General features: G+C 42.1%; 1 protein-coding gene across 2 annotated transcripts in view; it reads right to left on the reverse strand.

Annotated features, from left to right (window-relative positions):
- Positions 1–17,401, reverse strand: part of IQGAP2 (IQ motif containing GTPase activating protein 2) — a 285,446-nt gene that overhangs the window by 128,891 nt on the left and 139,154 nt on the right. For both annotated transcript variants that reach the window (XM_080680284.1, XM_080680285.1), the window contains exon 3: positions 9,122–9,278. In XM_080680284.1, coding sequence (XP_080536410.1) covers positions 9,122–9,278 — 157 coding nt within the window. The remainder of the gene's footprint in view (positions 1–9,121; positions 9,279–17,401) is intronic.

Genomic DNA, 17,401 nt, shown 5'->3' on the forward strand with positions numbered 1-17,401 from the left:
GTAACTCCAGGGAAAACAGACAGGGCTTTAGAAGACTAAGTAGAATGGGGGGTGGGTGTGTGTGTGTGTGTGTGTGTGTGTGGTTTCTGGTTCTGCCGATTCATTTTTTTTCCTGATCATTGATGTAATATTCTGTGGAAAATGTAGAAATATACAAAGATAAAAAACCCACCCACAACATGGAGCTAATTTTAGTTACTATTCCTTCTGTAATTTAACCCTGATCTTGGCCTTGTGCAATAAGTAAACGTTCAGTGGAAATGTTTTACAAGACCTTTTCTACCCATGTAATAAAAAGTCTTTCTATATCTTCTGTTGTTATTTACAGTCCTATTCGGCCAACCATTTTTTCTGCATATTCTATAAATACAGCATACGTGCCTCTATCTCATGAAGTTGTATCAGGTAATGAACCATTGAGAGCTTAAAATGGTCTGGTATTTTTAATTAGTTAAATGAATAGCACAACGTTATCTATTTGAAAACAAAAAAGTAAAGAGAATATAGTGTCATCATATGACTAACAAACAATAATTATATTCAGAATGTCTGGTTTTTTCTATCTTCTGTGACCTACAATTTAATAGCTTATTTAACAAAAAAGTATATTTGTTGCTGTTAGAAATTAAGAAATATAAGCAAATTAACATCTGATAAATATTTATGCCTATTAAATACTGGTCACTATCTATTGAGATTGAACTATCTGTGTCAAATAGTTCAAATAAAGTGACTAGGTAAATTCACTTTATGTAAATTATCTCTAATTTTCAAAACACCCAGCAAGGTGATTATCATTCCCATACTTTAGAGATGAAGAAAGGTAGGTCAAAAACAAAAAAAAAAAAAAAAGAAGAGGAAGAAGAGGAAGAGGAGGAAGAGGAGGAAGAGGAGGAAGAGGAGGAAGAGGAGGAAGAGGAAGAGGAAGAAGAAGAAGAAGAAGAAGAAGAAGAAGAAGAAGAAGAAGAAGAAGAAGAAGAAGAAGAAGAGATTTGCCCAAAGTCAAAAGGCAGTGAAGTGGCTGGTCTAGGATTCAAGATAAGGTCTCCACAGATCTGAAAACCTTCCCTATGCTAAACCCCCCCCCGAGAGCACAGGTTCCCAATGGCAGTTGGATTATTCTTCAGAGCGAAGAAATTAGTTAGTTGCTATGAAATAATAAGGGGAGGGGGGAGGGTGAGAGGAAAGGAAGAGGATAAAGAAAGAGAGCAAGAGCAGCCACAGTTACCAGCCAGGCTACAGCATCTGAGGGTAACTCAGCATAAACAACTGTGGCAGAACACAGACAATTCTCAGACGTGGTCACTCTGTGGCCATGGAAGAGCAATTTGGAAACAATCCACAATCACGTCAAGACAGAGAAAAGGCCCTTTGGCACCACAAATATAACTAAACAACCTCCCTCCCAACTAAGATGAACAACTTGCTTCTTGACTCATGTCAATCTAGTCCAGTGGTTCTCAACCTTTCTAATGCCGCGACCCTTTAATACAGTTCCTCATGTTGTGGTTTCCCTCAACCATAAAATTATTTTTGTTGCTACTTCATAACTGTAATTTTGCTACTGTTATGAATTGTAATGTAAATATCTGTGTTTTCCGATGGTCTTAGGCGACCCTGCTAGCGGATCTCAACCTGTGGGTCGCGACAGGTTGAGAACTGCTGCTGTAGAGCCACCAAATTGATTACCAAGCCACCAAATTGATCCACTTCCTGAGGACACTCAAAGATAACGGGACAGTCCTCGCTTCCCTAAGTCCTTATTAGACCACCCAGCACAAGCCCAGAGCCACACTAAGCCCCTCGTTTCTCCCCCTCTTGACTCCATGGGTATGCATTTTTTTCTTACTACAATGAGTGAAATAAAACTAATTTTGTTTGATCCCAGGTGTGTTTCTGGAGAGTCTTTGGCTGGTGGGCTTCAATAATTTCAAACCATGTAACAAGCATATTCCATCCATTTAGTGGTTTTATTAGGGAGGTAACCTCAGGAAAGTTATACATTTCTTTGAACCTTGGTTCCTCAGCCATAAAATAAAAGTAGGATTGCTTCTTTGAGTTGGAGAGATTAAATGAGAATGTTCATAGGGCACTTCATTGCAAAGCGCACTTAAGAATGCAATGAATGTTAGTTATTACACTACAACACTGGGCTCGAAACTCTCATTCACCTTTAAGATCAGAAAAAAGTTTAGCCCTTCATGTAAGAGGCACTGAAAGAAAGGTTATCTTGGTTATATTCATACAGTAAATAAAAGGATAGATTTCAAATCCTTCACCTATTTTACCTTACTTAAAAATTTTTCCCATTGTAGCTGACATTCAATATTATATTAGTCTCAGGTAGTCACAGTGGTTAGATGTTTTCCTTCAACCACTTTAAATACCTGAGGACTTTGATCTATGGCTGCATATTTAAGAAGTAAGCTTCAGAGGACAAACTGTATCAAACATCTTTAATCTACTAGATTTACTTTAATTAGAACAAAAATGGTCTCCTAAACAGGCTCCAAATTATCTCAGTCCATTGTAACCATATTTAGCTTATCATTCCTTCCCCCCACACACATCCTACATATGATACTAGACTAGGTGGCATGTCTGTGGTCATACTTAGCCAATGGTTGTTATTGTCCACCCACCTAATTTTTTTCAGGTATTGGACTAGAAGTATATGCTGATTTTCCACTGCTGAGCTGTTACAACACCAGCAAGCAAGGTTATCCTTTTTTAAAAAAATATTTTAAAAATAATAGATTGTATTACATCTGAAGTCATAAATATTCATTACATAATTAGTAGAGATTTCATTTGGGGATTATATCCTTGGTGAAAGGGCAAGGTCATTCTTGCTTAAACTGAGTAGATAAGGAATTGTGTAAGTCTTCTTTGGATGGTAATTTCTTACATAGAATCAAAGCATTTTAGAACTATGAGGTAGCTTAGAAACCAGTCATTATTCTAATTTGCTCATTTTGTAGATGAGCAAACTGAGGGCTCAAGTATTTAAGACACATTCAAGCTGACACATTCAAGTTGACTGTTAAGCTCAGGGCCAAGCCTAGCTTGCAAGACTCCTGACTCCAAATCGAAATATTCTGTTCAATTAACTGCACACAGAGCCTCAGAACCACCACCTCAAAGATTCAGAGTGTGCGTACCGCTATCAGGCACTGTGCCAAATGCTTTGCATGGACGATCACATTTGTTCCTCACAGTATCTCCACAAAGGTTGATACTATGATTATTCTTCTCACTTTACAGGTGAGGAAACCGAGGCAAACTTAGTGGTGAGGCCCAACTCAAACATTTTGATTCACAGCTCATATTACTGTGTATATAACCATGGTGCATATCCTTTCCCTATCGAAGGCTCACCAAATATTCACCAATCCTATCTAATAAAAGAGTAATATGCAAATTAACCATCACTCCGCTACACCCACAAGCCACGCCCACCAGCCAATCAGGAGCAGGTATGTAAATTAACCCAACCAAGATGGCTGCGGCCACGGAGCGAGCAGGAGGCTTGGGTTGCCCCCGGTGATGGAGGAAGCCAAGCTTCTGCAGCCCTGGCCTGCCTTGGCCTCCACTTAAGGCTACAAAGTTTCAATTATAGAAGATAAATAAATCCCAGATACCAGGGCCTCCACTTGGGTCGCCGGGGGGCGTGGCCGGCCTGCAAACCACCACAGGCCCCTCACCCAGGCCACCCCACGCCCCAAGGGAACCCCCACCCTGATCCGGGACACCCTTCAGGCAAACCAGCTGGCCCCCACCTGTGCATCAGGCCTCTATCCTATCTAATAAAAGAGTAATATGCAAATTGACCATCACTCCAAAACACAAGATGGCTGCCCCCATGTGGACATAAGATGGCCACCACAAGATGGCCAGCAGGGGAGGGCAGTTGGGCGAGATCAGGCCTGCAAGGGAGGGCAGTTGGAGGTGATCAAGCCTGCAGGGGAGGGCAGTTAGGGGTGACCAGGCCAGCAGAGGAGGGAAGTTGGGGGCGACTGGGCTTGCAGGGAAGGGCAGTTGGGGGGGGACCCAGGCCTGCAGGGGAGGGCAGTTAGGGGTGACCAGGTCTGCAGGGGCGGGCAGTTAGGGGTGACCAGGTCTGCAGGGGAGGACAGTTAAGGGTGACCAGGCCTACAGGGGAGGGCAGTTAGGGGCAAACAGGTTGGCAGGGGAGCAGTTAGGCATTAATCAGGCTGGCAGGGGAGTGGTTAGGAGGTGATCAGGCTGGCAGGAAGAAGTGTTTAGGGGCAATCAGGAAGGCAGGCAGGTGAGCAGTTGGGAGCCAGCAGTCCTGGATTGTGAGAGGGATCCCAGATTGGAGAGGGTGCAGGCTGGGCTGATGGACACACCGCCCCTGTGCACGAATTTTGTGCACCGGGCCTCTAGTCATTTATAATAAGTCTACAATGATCTGTGCATATTGGAACAACACCTTTTTTTTTTTTTTTTTGTCTTTGAGCCTTGTCAGGCTGAGTCCTCTACAAGGAATGCCTTCCTCCTCCTTCTCTTCCCCTTGCCATCCTAGTCTGCTTGGGAACACTCATCTTTCAAGCCTTCACCACAGAAACCTCTGGCTTCTTCAGCACCCCGCCCCCTTTAGAACGCAACACTCTCTCTTTTTGATTGTCTCCAACTGTCTACCCAGCTGTCTTCTCTTCACTGCCCTCCTCTCACTTCCAATCTCTTGCCAGGATTCACCCTTTGTTTTCCCTCTTGAATCCATTGACTTCTTGGCTCTGCAGGCCACTGTCACCTGGAATGAATAACCCCTTACGACACTCTGCCTCCACCTCATCCTCCCTCCAATTTATTCCGAACCACACAGAGCAGCAGACAGATCTTTCTCAAGCACACTGCACTGTGATGCCTGTTTCACATTTCAAAGGCTTCCTCCCACCCCAATCCCTACACTTAGGATGAAATCATAGATCCTCCACGTGTGACTTCCTGATCTGTCTCTGCTTCCCTCCTGGTCCATTTCTCTTCTTCACGATCCTTCACTACAGCCTCTTAGCCACTCAATTTGGCAAAGCTCTATTCTTCCTTGAGGAGTCGATCACAAATGGGACCCCTCTCTCTGTACTGTTCTCATTCCCTACCCCGAACTCTGCCCATGATGATTTTCTTCTCATTCATCCAGCCTGAGTAAATGGCTTCTCATCTTCTGTATGTTGCTGTCAATTTCTTTCTTCATTCACTTACCACAATTCACAAGGTATATTCACTTGCAGTCTGTCTGTCCAACTGTAGCACCATGAAACCATGTCCGCCTTGCTCACCACTCTGTCTTGAGTGCCTAGCACATAGTAGGTGTTGATATGTATTGCATGGATGGATGAGTCTAGTTAGAAATCTTAGTACAACTTTATAATCTTTCCCTATAACTTTATTAAAATTTATTATATCCATCTTATCTACCATTAGAACAGTGGTTCTCAAACCTTAGTAGTACATAAGAAAAGAACTACATGGAGTGATTATTAAGAGCTTCCTGGATCTCTACTCAAGAGATTCTGCCTGACTCAGAAGCCTGGGTTGGGGTCCAGGTTCCACTTTTTATACACAACCATTGGGAAGTTCTGTAGGAGGTGTGCGCATCACACTTAAAGGAAGGGTGTCAAACTCGAAGCACCTTGATTAAGTTTCGAACAAAACAGAAGACAAGAAAAGAAATGGAGTCCTTTTGTTCCGGAAAGGATTGTCATTCATTTCTTCACCCAACACCTGTTTCTCTAGCAATGACCATGGCCAGATCCTGCACCATTCGCCAAGGATATGGCAGAGGTGACATGTGGTTTTTGCCTTTGTGACAAGACAATCAATTATAGTATACCATGATATATATTATATCATCAAGAGGAACAGTGCCAGGCGCCACTGTGAACTTGGCGTGGTCACATAACTCAGACCTGGAGGGAGGGGTGCAGGTGCCCAGAGAAAGAAGACTCATCATTGGAGGTTTAACACTAAGACCTAGGACAGTGGTCGGCAAACTCATTAGTCAACAGAGCCAAATATCAACAGTACCACGATTGAAATTTCTTTTAAGCCGAAAACCGACTTCTGCGCATGGGCCACGAAGTTTCAATCGCACTGTACATGCACGCCCGCACGTGGTATTTTGTGGAAGAGCCACACTCAAGGGGCCAAAGAGCCACATGTGGCTCGCGAGCCGCAGTTTGCCGACCACTGACCTAGGACATCTTTCTAACCCTAAATTAAAAGGAGCCAACACTGCATATAAGCTGGCAAAGAGGCAGCACAGCATGAAAGCGCTCGTTAGCTTCACTCGAAGGCGCCAGTGCCCAACCTGAAGAATTTAGAGCTCGGGACGAAGCTCGTGCTTAGGGACACACTGTCTGACAGGCGGGTCATATTTTATAGCTGCAGTCTAGGCAGATCCTGCAGGGAGAGCCCACGCTCACTGAACTCATGGTTTCCAGATGGCACATCAAGGACTGGGCCTGGATTGCTGAGCGCTCCCTTGGGTTTCAACATCTTTGCCACAGTCCCATGATTTAGTGTTTGGGAAAGGAGCACATGAAGGGCTTCAGTCCTGAAGAACACAAGAGCAGGAAGTTAATTAAGTCTCCTCTTCACTAATATTTGCCTCCTTTCATTTTTGTAAGAGAAATGAAATGGGCTTAAAATAAAATTTTATGATTGCATGGCAAATCATGAAACATTTCCATTCAGGGATTTAGGCACTTGCAGGAACTTAATGAAAGTAAAAAGAGAAGCACCTCTTTTCTCCTGCGACTTAACAGAGAAGTAGTTTCCATCTGTCCCTGTGCTTTCTCCCACATCACAGCTGGCATCAACCCCCTCTTCCTGCTTCTTCCTTTCCTCCCGCCCCTCTCCTACCTTCTCTTCTTCTGGGCACCCCAGCCTTCCAGGGGCCTGGTGGGTGGAGGATGGCAGAACCCAGCACTTTCCTCCCTCACCACGTTTAACGTAGGGATGATTCACTGGCCTAGGCTCCACAGGTATTTTCTTTTGTAACAAAAGATTGGAAATATTTCTCATCTCCATCCCAAAGGTAAGTAGCTACTTATTCAAATAGTAGGATCTCTAAGGCTAGAGGACCTGTTTAACATGCCAGGAAGGTATCCACAACTGAACTGGAAAGAGACACCTATACTCACGGTGTTTGATGTGACAGGAGGAGGAAAAACTAGCCTACTCCCTGCTCTGAGGCTCGCTCCCACTGAATGTCTGTCTGTCTTTCTTCCCTGATTCTCACCATCCATAACATCAAAACAAAATATCCACGGTCCCCTTTCAGGGAGGGCCAGAGACCAGTCCAACTACACCTTAATTCTGTCATCAAATCTACATGGCTGTTAGTACTAATAGGCCTGGATCTTAGTAATAACCATTGTAGAAGCAAGGAAAAAAAAGAAAAATCATGCTCTAAAATGTGGACAAATATTAATTTATTTTGTGATGGGGTTATAAGAATAATTTTTTCTGTGCTTTTATGAACATCTAAAAATATTTTTCAAAATTAAAACAACAACTTTAATTTTGGCTGGCTAAGTCATTATTTCATTAAAACCTTATGAAAGGCTATAAGGGGCTAAAAACTCTGGAGTGAGACACATGACTTAATAAACTAAAACTTATTTTAAGAAATGCACACACTTATTCATAACATTATTCAATACAGAAACTTTTGCTCAGTTACCTTTTAGACTAGACTAGATCATGAAAACAGACTTGTCCAAAAAGATCTGTCAATTTGTCTTGTCTACTGTTAGTCTACATCAGCCTTGGGCAAACTACGGCCCGCGGGCCGGATCCGGCTGTTCTATCCGGTTCTCTTGCTCTCCCCTCCGCTCCTTTACTTTGAATTTATATTAGTTTACACAAACACTCCATCCATGCTTTTGTTCCGGCCCTCCGGTCCAGTTTAAGAACCCATTGTGGCCCTCGAGTCAAAAAGTTTGCCCACCCCTGGACATGGTTATTCAAACATTTACTCTATATTCAATATACATATTTAAAAATAAATTTTGTCTCAATAACAACTGAAGGGTACTGTGAATCATGCAATAAATGGGAACTCATTCCATTTTCAACTATATTTATTGTTGTCCTTGCAACTGTAAGAGAAATAACTTTTAAGGATATTTGAACACCTTCAAATAGAGAATACTGAAAGAACTTATTAAGACAATAAAGAATCAAATTTCAAAGACAGTTTAGAAACCCTGATCTGAAGTGGACAAGAGACCACATATTCCAGGAGAAACTTCACGCCTTTTGAAGACACATCTCATGAAGGGCGGCGTTTACTTTTTCCTCCTTCACTCTACAATGGAAAATTTCAAGCATAAAAATGTAGACAGAATAGTGTAATGAATCCCTGTGCACCCATCATCCAACCTTAACAATTATGAACTCATGGCCAGTCTTGAATCATCTATCCAAGTTCCTTCCAATTATTTTGAAGCAAATCCTAGATATATTACTTTATCTATAAATACTTAGACATGTTCTCTAAAATATCAGAATTTTTTTATTGATACAAGATTGGTGTTTATTTTGGTTTTGTTTTCTCCCCCACACGCTGTCTCTAATTAGCTATGAAATAATTCTGCAAACTAGTTGCATACAAAAAGATTAGTCTTATTTTGTTTTAAATGCCAAATGGAAAGGAATTCCTACCTGAGTATTTAACATTACTACTCATTTTCTCACACTGGCCCTAACTCTTTGAGGCCACAAGTTCAAGTCCCAGATGGGTACTTTATTCCTTGATGAGAATAAGGGGAGTAATAAAACTGTGTGGTAGTGAAACAAAGGAGGGGTAGAGTGCCCCCACTTTCACCTTTACTGGCGCTAATAAAAATGACCTCCGTGAAGGAATGATGGGGGGAGCCCGACAAATCAGAGGTCTCTCAGCCTCAGCCCAGAAATAGAAACGCTTTGCTTTTAAAATTGCTGCTGCCTCAGGAATGATTATTAACAGGCTTCAAAGGCCAAGGACGTCCGCCTCCCTCAAAATCCTTGTAGAAACACTAAAAGAAGGGAAAGGAAATGAAATACTGGACTTTCACTTTTAGCTGGAAGCCAAAACCAATTAGATCTCAGTTACCTTATAGCGTGTTTGTTCCACATCATAGATCTTTTTCTCCGATACCATTTTGGGGGCAAAGAACTTGGCTAACTTTGCCAGGTAAACTCCGTTCCGGAGCCCTTCTTCCAGCTCAGTGGTTGGTGGCAATTCTTCAACTAAACAGACTTCCATCCACCTATAGGGATTAAAAAACACAACAAAACGTTAAAGTGACTCCAGTTGGGTGACTTTCCAAAGTGAAGAGATCAACGTCTCACGGTGTGTGGTGGAGGCAGTAACAAAGGGAGCAGGGTCGGGAATAGCTGTAGGTGTCACAGATGGAAAGAGAGGACTTCCTGGGCGGGGCAGGGACTCAGAGCACAAGGTGAACAAGGGGTCCAAGCCCAGCAGCTCTGAGCTCACAGCCATGCCAGAGCTTGTCAACTTCTCTTTCGTCTGAGTTTTTACTAATTCTCATTTGTACCGTTTTGTATGGGTGGAATTAATCCTGCTGACATTACCGAAAAAAAAAAATAATTCCAGTTAATGAGCCTTACGTGGACAAGATTCTTAGAGGGGTTAGGCCTTTGGGAGAGCATAATTCAAGGTGCTGTAAAACCTGCAAATTGCCTCAGTCCAGAAATGTCTATCAGGACAGGTAGGAAGGCATGGAAAGGAACATTAAAATTCAGAAAGCAGACATGGTCTTCTTTAAAAAATACACATTCCTTTTTCTGATACCAGGAACTTACTACCTAACCTTTTCGGAAAGGTACAGTATTTACCGGGCTCTGGAAAAAATATTTCAGAACAAGATCAGATTAAATCTTAGGACACTGAGCCAGTATTGTAGAGAAGAGAGCACCAAGGTCATTACTGACTCAAGGACACACAGTGGGAGGGAGCCAGGCCAGTTCCCATTTCACACTGGGGTGCCGAGAATCTGCCAGTTCTGAGGATTCCTATCCATTCCTATCCATGCTCAAAGAACTATATTCCCTACTATACTATCCAAGAGGCAGGTGTACAGGCTCTCAGTGGGGGGGGGGGGGGGGGGGGCCTGCAACCGATCCACCAACAAATCACAAACTCCTAGTGTGAGCACCATACCATACAGCCAGTTCCCCAGAGGATCATTAACACAACAGTGGCCAATCCTATCAACGTTTGGCGGACACGGGAGCACTGCTCTACAATATTAACAACTGATCCAGATCCAAGCAGCAGGCCCTGTACAACATCTGAACTGCCTGTAGCTCTGGACAGCATCTTGTAAAAACTCAAAGAGCCCCTAATAAGCAAGGAGTATTTACTAACCACTTATTAGACACTGTAAAACATGGAATACACGAGAAAAACACAAACATAAGCCCTGCCTTCAAAAAGCATCAAATATTGCAAGGAAAAACCCGAGAATCATATACAAGGGGCTAATTATGCCCAATGCTACGTGTTGGTGCATAAGAGGAAAAAGTTGGGGAACACTGTGTGTGGGGTTATCACTGGAGTAATAGGGAAAACATCACAAAGGTGGTGGGATCTCGATTCGGTCTAGAAAAATGAGTATTTGGAAAGGCAGGAAGAACAGTAGAGCCAGGGAGCAGGACAGAGTAAAGGCATAAAGGACACATGGCTGCCTCATGGAGAGAACCCAGAGGGGACTTGGGGCCTTTGGGGTTCAAGGGGAGAAAGGAAATGAGGCTGGGCACATCCAGGGAAGTTGGGCTCAGAGGAGGGAGCACCATAAGAGAAATGTTGATATTTGCTGCAACAGGAAGCAGAACTCCTGCAGCTTGGGAACAGAGGGGTGACATGCTGACAGGGGTAATTAGAGAAAATTAATCTTGTACGCTGGATGTCACAGAGACAAAGCGCCCTGTCAGGCTTTCCCCATTGCGAGAAACTGAGGGACGAGATTAGACAGGAAGAAACGGGAAGGGAGGAAACCAAGAAACACTTCAAGGAAATAGTAACAGGACTTGGTGACAGCTCAGAAAAGGGGGTAGAAGGAAGAGAAATATTACCAGCCAGGGAAGGGGCCTGGTGTGAGGGGCGCTCTCTTCACCAGGGTTCAGTCCACCGTCAGACCCCGAGCATTCCCTAACTGCTCTGGGCCTCAGTTCTCGCCTCTGCTAAAGCGGGGGAGACTGAGAAGGCTGGGATGGTGCCCCAGCTCTAACATTCTAGCCGGACTGTGAGACTGGAAGGGCAGAACAGGTAAAAGGAGATGACGAACTTGGCTTTCATGTATCAGACACAAGGTAAATAAGAGATGTTTGGTATACATCAGCCTTGTTTCAAATAAACTGAAGTAAGAGTGCCATAGACTTAAAAATTTTAAAAACAATTAAGAAATCAATAATGTTGCCTTTTTTAAAAAATATATTTTATTGATATTTTACAGAGAGGAAGGGAGAGGGACAGAGAGCTAGAAACATCGATGAGAGAGAAACATCAATCAGCTGCCTCCTGCACACCTCCCACTGGGATGTGCCCGCAACCAAGGTACATGCCCTTGACCGGAATTGAACCCGGGACCCTTCAGTCCGCAGGCCGACGCTCTATCCACTGAGCCAAACCGGTTTCGGCATGTTGCCTTTTTAATAAAAATCTGGCCAAGTTAAACACCACTACACTAGTCCGAGTTTCTAATCTAACTCAACTACAAATTATAGCATTAACTAGGCTATTTCACAATAAAACACAATGCATTTTCAAACAATTATCTTAAAAATTTTAGGAAATTGTTTACACGGCAATACATAACTGCTTTATAACAATCCTGTGATTGGGGTACAAGTATGAGGAGAGGGGGACAGGTAAACGGACACTTGGTAGCAGCAGTCGGGGGAAATAAGTTATTAATTAGAAGCTAAAATACCAACAACTCTGAAGTATGATGATTTAGACGTGGACTTTTTAAAAAAAGACAATCACATTTATTTTTGTTTATATTAGAATACATGTGCGGTTGGCTTTAAATATCAGTGACACCAAAAATGTAGGTTAGCTACAGCCTATCCTATATAATAAAAGGGTAATATGCAAATCGACTGAACAGTAGAATGACTGGTCGCTATGACGCACACTGACCACCAGGGGGCAGACGCTCAATGCAGGTACTGCCTCCTGGTGGTCAGTGCGCTCCCACAGGGGGAGCGCGGCTCAGCCAGAAGCCGGGCTCACGGCTGGCAAGCACAGCAGCAGTGGCGGTAGCCTCTCCAGCCTACGCAGCAGTGCTAAGGATGTCCAACTGACGGACATCCCCCGAGGGCTCTCCGACTGGGAAAGGGCACAGGCCGGGCTGACGGCATCACCCCATCCCCACCCCACACGAATGTTGTACACGGGGCCTCTAGCTTAGAATATAGCCATGCTAATGCTTATGACAGTACGAACTGCTCCAAGGCAAAACACACCTTTTTTCTTTATAATCCCTTGTGCCCGCCAACATGCTTACATATAGCAGGTACCTAATAAATTGTTATTAAATGAAGGATTCTGCCTGCTTAAGAAAAATGTTCCAAGCAACACAGTTAAAATCTTTTAGGATGTGGCCAAGGATTTATAAATGCAGCATTTTTGCAACTTTAGGCACCAATGGAGATACCTTTTCACTGCCTTGAAAGTCAAAACATGATGTTATTATCATCAATGATAACTAGTATTTATTAAGTACTATTTTGTGCTAGGACTGGGATTTAATATTTTATGGGTATTAATCCTCAAGACCACCCCGAAAGGAAAAAGTGTTGTTAGGGTCACCATATGCAGATAATCTGAGGCTCAGAAAAGCCCAAGGCCACACACCTAGTAATTGACAAATATAAAAAAAACTGCCAGGGGCTTCTGCTCCTCCTATTTTAACTTAAATATATAGATGTTGGTATTGATTTCAGAGAGAGGAAGGGGGAGGGAGAGAGAGATAGAAACATGAGTGGTGAGAGAGAATCATCTATCGGTTGCCTCCTGTATTTCCTCTACTGGGGATGGAGCCTGCAACCCAGGCATATGCCCTGACCAGGAATTGAACCAGTGACCTCCTGGTTCATGGGTCAACACTCAACCAGCCATACTGGCCGGGCTCGTATTTCAACTTTTAACTTCTCAAAACTCAAGAAACTGAAGAACGAATCTTCCAGTCCAGTCCTACAGCCCCACGTAAAACAGAAGTGATAAACACTCCAGTCTACTCCTGGAGCAGCAGTATGAGTTCCACGGTTTGGAGACAACACTCCTCTAATATAAGGTCAGAGGGTAGTATACTAGTAGTCACTCTCAGAGTTGAGTAAATTGCCTGGGGTTTCTTTTTCTTTTTTTTAGAAGTTCCTCCTCGTCACTTCTTTGCCATCTACCCTTCAATAGTAAATGCCTGCACTGACTCTGTGGGTGCTGTTGCAAGCAGTAGTTAGATATGGGAAGCTTAGAGCTGATCCAGATATAGTCACCTCCTCAAGAACCCCTGCAAACCAAGACAGGATCGCAGTCTTCTCAATAAGGTTACATGAGAAGGAGTTAAACTCCTACCAGTGTCAACCTCAGTAGCTCATCTGTTAACACAAATCAATAAAAACTCTAAGTGTGGTTTTTATGGTTGGTTGGGGTCAAACTTCCTACAACAGACTCAGTGTAGAGACACCTGGCCTGATATTCAGGAAGTCTGGCTCTGTGGTCCCCAGCTTAGTGTACTGGACGGGTCACTTGAAACCCTGGGCATTTAGTTCAGTCCATGAGTCTAAAATTATAATGGAATTCAATGACACTGTAATTATGTAACATGATTTTGTTTTGTTTATTAACAATTTTATAGAGAAATACTCCACACACTCACCCATTTAAGCTGTACAATGCAATGATTTCTTAGCACAGTCACAGGGTTGTGAGACCATCACCATTCCCAGTTTTAGAACACTTTCATCACTCCAAAAGGAAACCCATTATTCATTAGCAGTCACATCCCACTCACCCACAGATTCCTGATCCTGTAAATCTTTCTTTCTATGAATTGCCTTTTGGATATTTCATATAAATGGAATCACACAATAGGTGGCCTTTTGTGACTAGCTTCTTTTACTTAACATAATGTTTTCAAGGTCCATCAAAGGTATAGGGTGTATTAGTACTGCATTCCTTTCTATTGCTGAATAATATTCCATTACATGGGGATATTCCATTTTATTTATCCATTTATCAGTTATTTTATCAATATATGGGTTTCCCCCCACTTTTTGGCTAGTATAATATTGCTTAAACATTAGTATAGAAGTTTTTGCATGGACATATGTTTTCATTTCTCTTGGGTATATACCTAGAAGTAGGATGTTTAATCTTTTTAGGAACATCCAGACTATTTCCCAAAGCAGCTGCAATATTTTATATTCCCACCAGTAGTGTATGAGGATTCTAATCTCCCTACCTCCTTGCCAACAATTAGCTGTCTTTTTAAATTATAGCTATTCTAGTAGATGTTTTGATTTTCATTTTTCTAATGGCTAATGATACTGAGTATCTTTTTATGTGCTATGGTCCTTTTGCATATCTTCTATAGAGAAATGTCTATTCAAATCCATTGCTCACATTTTAGTTGGGTTGTATTTTTACAATTGATTATAAGAGGTTTTTATATATTCTATGCAAAGCCCCTTAACAGATATATTATTTGAAAATATTTCTCCATTATGTGTGTTGGCTTATCACTTTCTTGATAGTATCTTTTGAGGCACAAAAAAAGTTTTAATTTGACAAAGTCCCACTTATCTCTTCTTTTGTTGTTTGTACTTTTGGTGTCCAAATTAGAAACCATTGCATAACTAAAGTTCACAGATATTTACCTATGCTTTCTTCTAAGAGCTTTAGCATGTTAACCGTTATATTTAAGCCTTATATCCATTTTGAGTTATTTTTTGTATATGGTGAGAGATAAGAGTCCAAATTCACTCTTTTGCATGTGGATATCCAGTTGTCTCAGCACAGCACCACTTGTTAAAAATACTTCATCCCACTGAATTGTCTTGGCACCCTTGTTGAAAATCAATGGACAGCAAATGTGAAGAGATATTTCTAGACTCTCAATTTTATCCCAATGATCTATATGTCTATGATTTATGTATGATAGTACATAAAGTATGAATACATAAAATCAAGCTGGAAAGACTTCATATGTCATCAAAAGCCTATCTTCAGATTTGACCCCAAAATCCACAGGAATAAAAACCAGAATTGGCTGTGTGTGTCCTTCTGTTGACCTTGCATTTACTGCTTCTTCCCTATTCTTTCTCCTACCGAACCACAGCACCGATATGTGAATGTCTCACCCCAAACAAAAGTTAAAGTCATTTCATATGAGCATCTTAAAGGTCATTGCAGAACACCTTCCTTCTCCGGTCCTGGGGCTACTTTCCTATTAGTACTGCAGGTTTTCTCTTCTCTCCGCAGGGAAAATTTGGATCACTTTCCAGGCACAGAAAAACAAAATGGAGGCAAAAGAAATTTCCTTTTTACCATTCAAGCAGTCTGTCTTCAATCACCGCCCCCCCCCTTTTTTTTTGAGTTAACGTAGTTTCCATAAGTAGCTCTATGTGTAAAAGTACAAGGTCTGATCCAAGTGAGACTGGGAGAAGAAGGAGGAGGGCGAGGATGCTGGGAGAAGGATGAAGGGGAGAGAAAGGTGAAATTTTTCCAATTTTAGCTTTAGGCCAAAAAGAAAAATAATTAATGTCATTTTGTCTCACAAGAGATAACAAAACCAAACTCATGAAAATCCCAAGACAAACGATCCATTCTATTACGCTACTTTGTGCCTTGCAGAGCATATGAAAGTTGTTTCACGGAGGCATTTGCTATCTTAGTTGTTATTCAGGAAATCACCAACTATAAATCTTGGTCTCTATCATACAGCGCCGTATGGAATAAATGTCCCGAAAGTAAAACCGTTGGCCAAAACCCAGAAAGTGTGGTTTTTTCCTGCACAAAACCCTGTTTTAATGCAGTGCCCTGTTCCATGAACTTTCAAGTGTTACAAGTCAATTTCTCTCCCTAAATGTTTTGAAAATCAGCATATGAAATATTTTACAAAAGAATAAAAAACAACAACCACCAGATATTTTTATACAGACAGTGTAATTGGTCACCTTTTGTGTCAATAGACGGTAAAATGTCAGAAGGACTACATTAGGTTCTCATGGTAAACGTTTTTCATTCTCAGGAGGCTGCTGCAAAATGTCACCATATCAGCTCAGGGGAACAGAGATGCAGGGGAACACACATTGCTCCACTGAGTGGACATCCTCAGGTCCCCATCCTTCTCTCATACAAAACTTATTTGGTTCAGTATAAGAAAATGGCATGAAATATTAAATGATGCTAATTGTTTTATTTAAAATACAGACACATAATACCACAAAAAGAATCTATATATGACTCCAAGATCTAACAGGAATGGAGCAGACTTCTGAGGACTTATTTCTCTTTAGGAGGTGACGATAGAGCAGAATATGTTGAGTTTGGCAAGAATTTCCCAGCCTATGTTCACAGAATGCTGGCTCAGTGAGATGCTAACCGTGTCTTGGGGAAGGGTAGGGAAAAGGAGGCCAAATAAGTTTAGGAAATGCTACCTTCTTTATCCTCTCTTGAGGACTCATAAGTTGTATTATCATCCTAAAAGCTCAGAGAATTCCTGAAGTAGGAAACCAAGTTTAATTTCTCTTAACCCAATGTTTCCCCCAATTTTTTGACCACAGAATTTCATTCCTCCAGAACACCTGGTTGGTAACATTTCATACAATCAAATGGCAGGCAACTGATAGAGGCAATACAATTTGGTGACTGAAACCAGAGCATCTGGGGTTACTCTTACTGGATTCAAATTGTAGTTCTAGCACAATACTAGTGATTCCTCTGCAAAATAAGAGTATTTTAAGTATGCACCCTTAGAGGGCTGTTGGGAGGAGTAAATGAGAATCTGTGTAAAATGTGTAGCACTGTGTCCAGCACTAAGAACCCAGCAACCATGCTGATTAGCATGTCTCCGAGTTTGAACCTGGCCTAGACCCTCACCAGTTGTGTAACCACGACATATTAACCAGTTCTTCCAGTTAATACTTTTGAGCATCTAGTACTTTCCAGACACTGTTGTGAGTGGTGCACCAGGCAGCACCCCTAAGTTTACTGAGCAGCAAGTATCAGATTCTCATCGATGTTAGGGTGCTACTAGTTCAAAGTGCTTCTCATGATTAAATGACCCAGTACCTGTGCAGGACCCAGCGGAGAGCTGGCCCCCTGATATCACTCATATGGTTCCCTTCTCTTTAAAGGAACAAA

The sequence above is a fragment of the Plecotus auritus genome (genome assembly GCF_963455305.1).
Source record: "Plecotus auritus genome assembly, chromosome: 7".
Lineage (NCBI taxonomy): Eukaryota > Metazoa > Chordata > Mammalia > Chiroptera > Vespertilionidae > Plecotus > Plecotus auritus.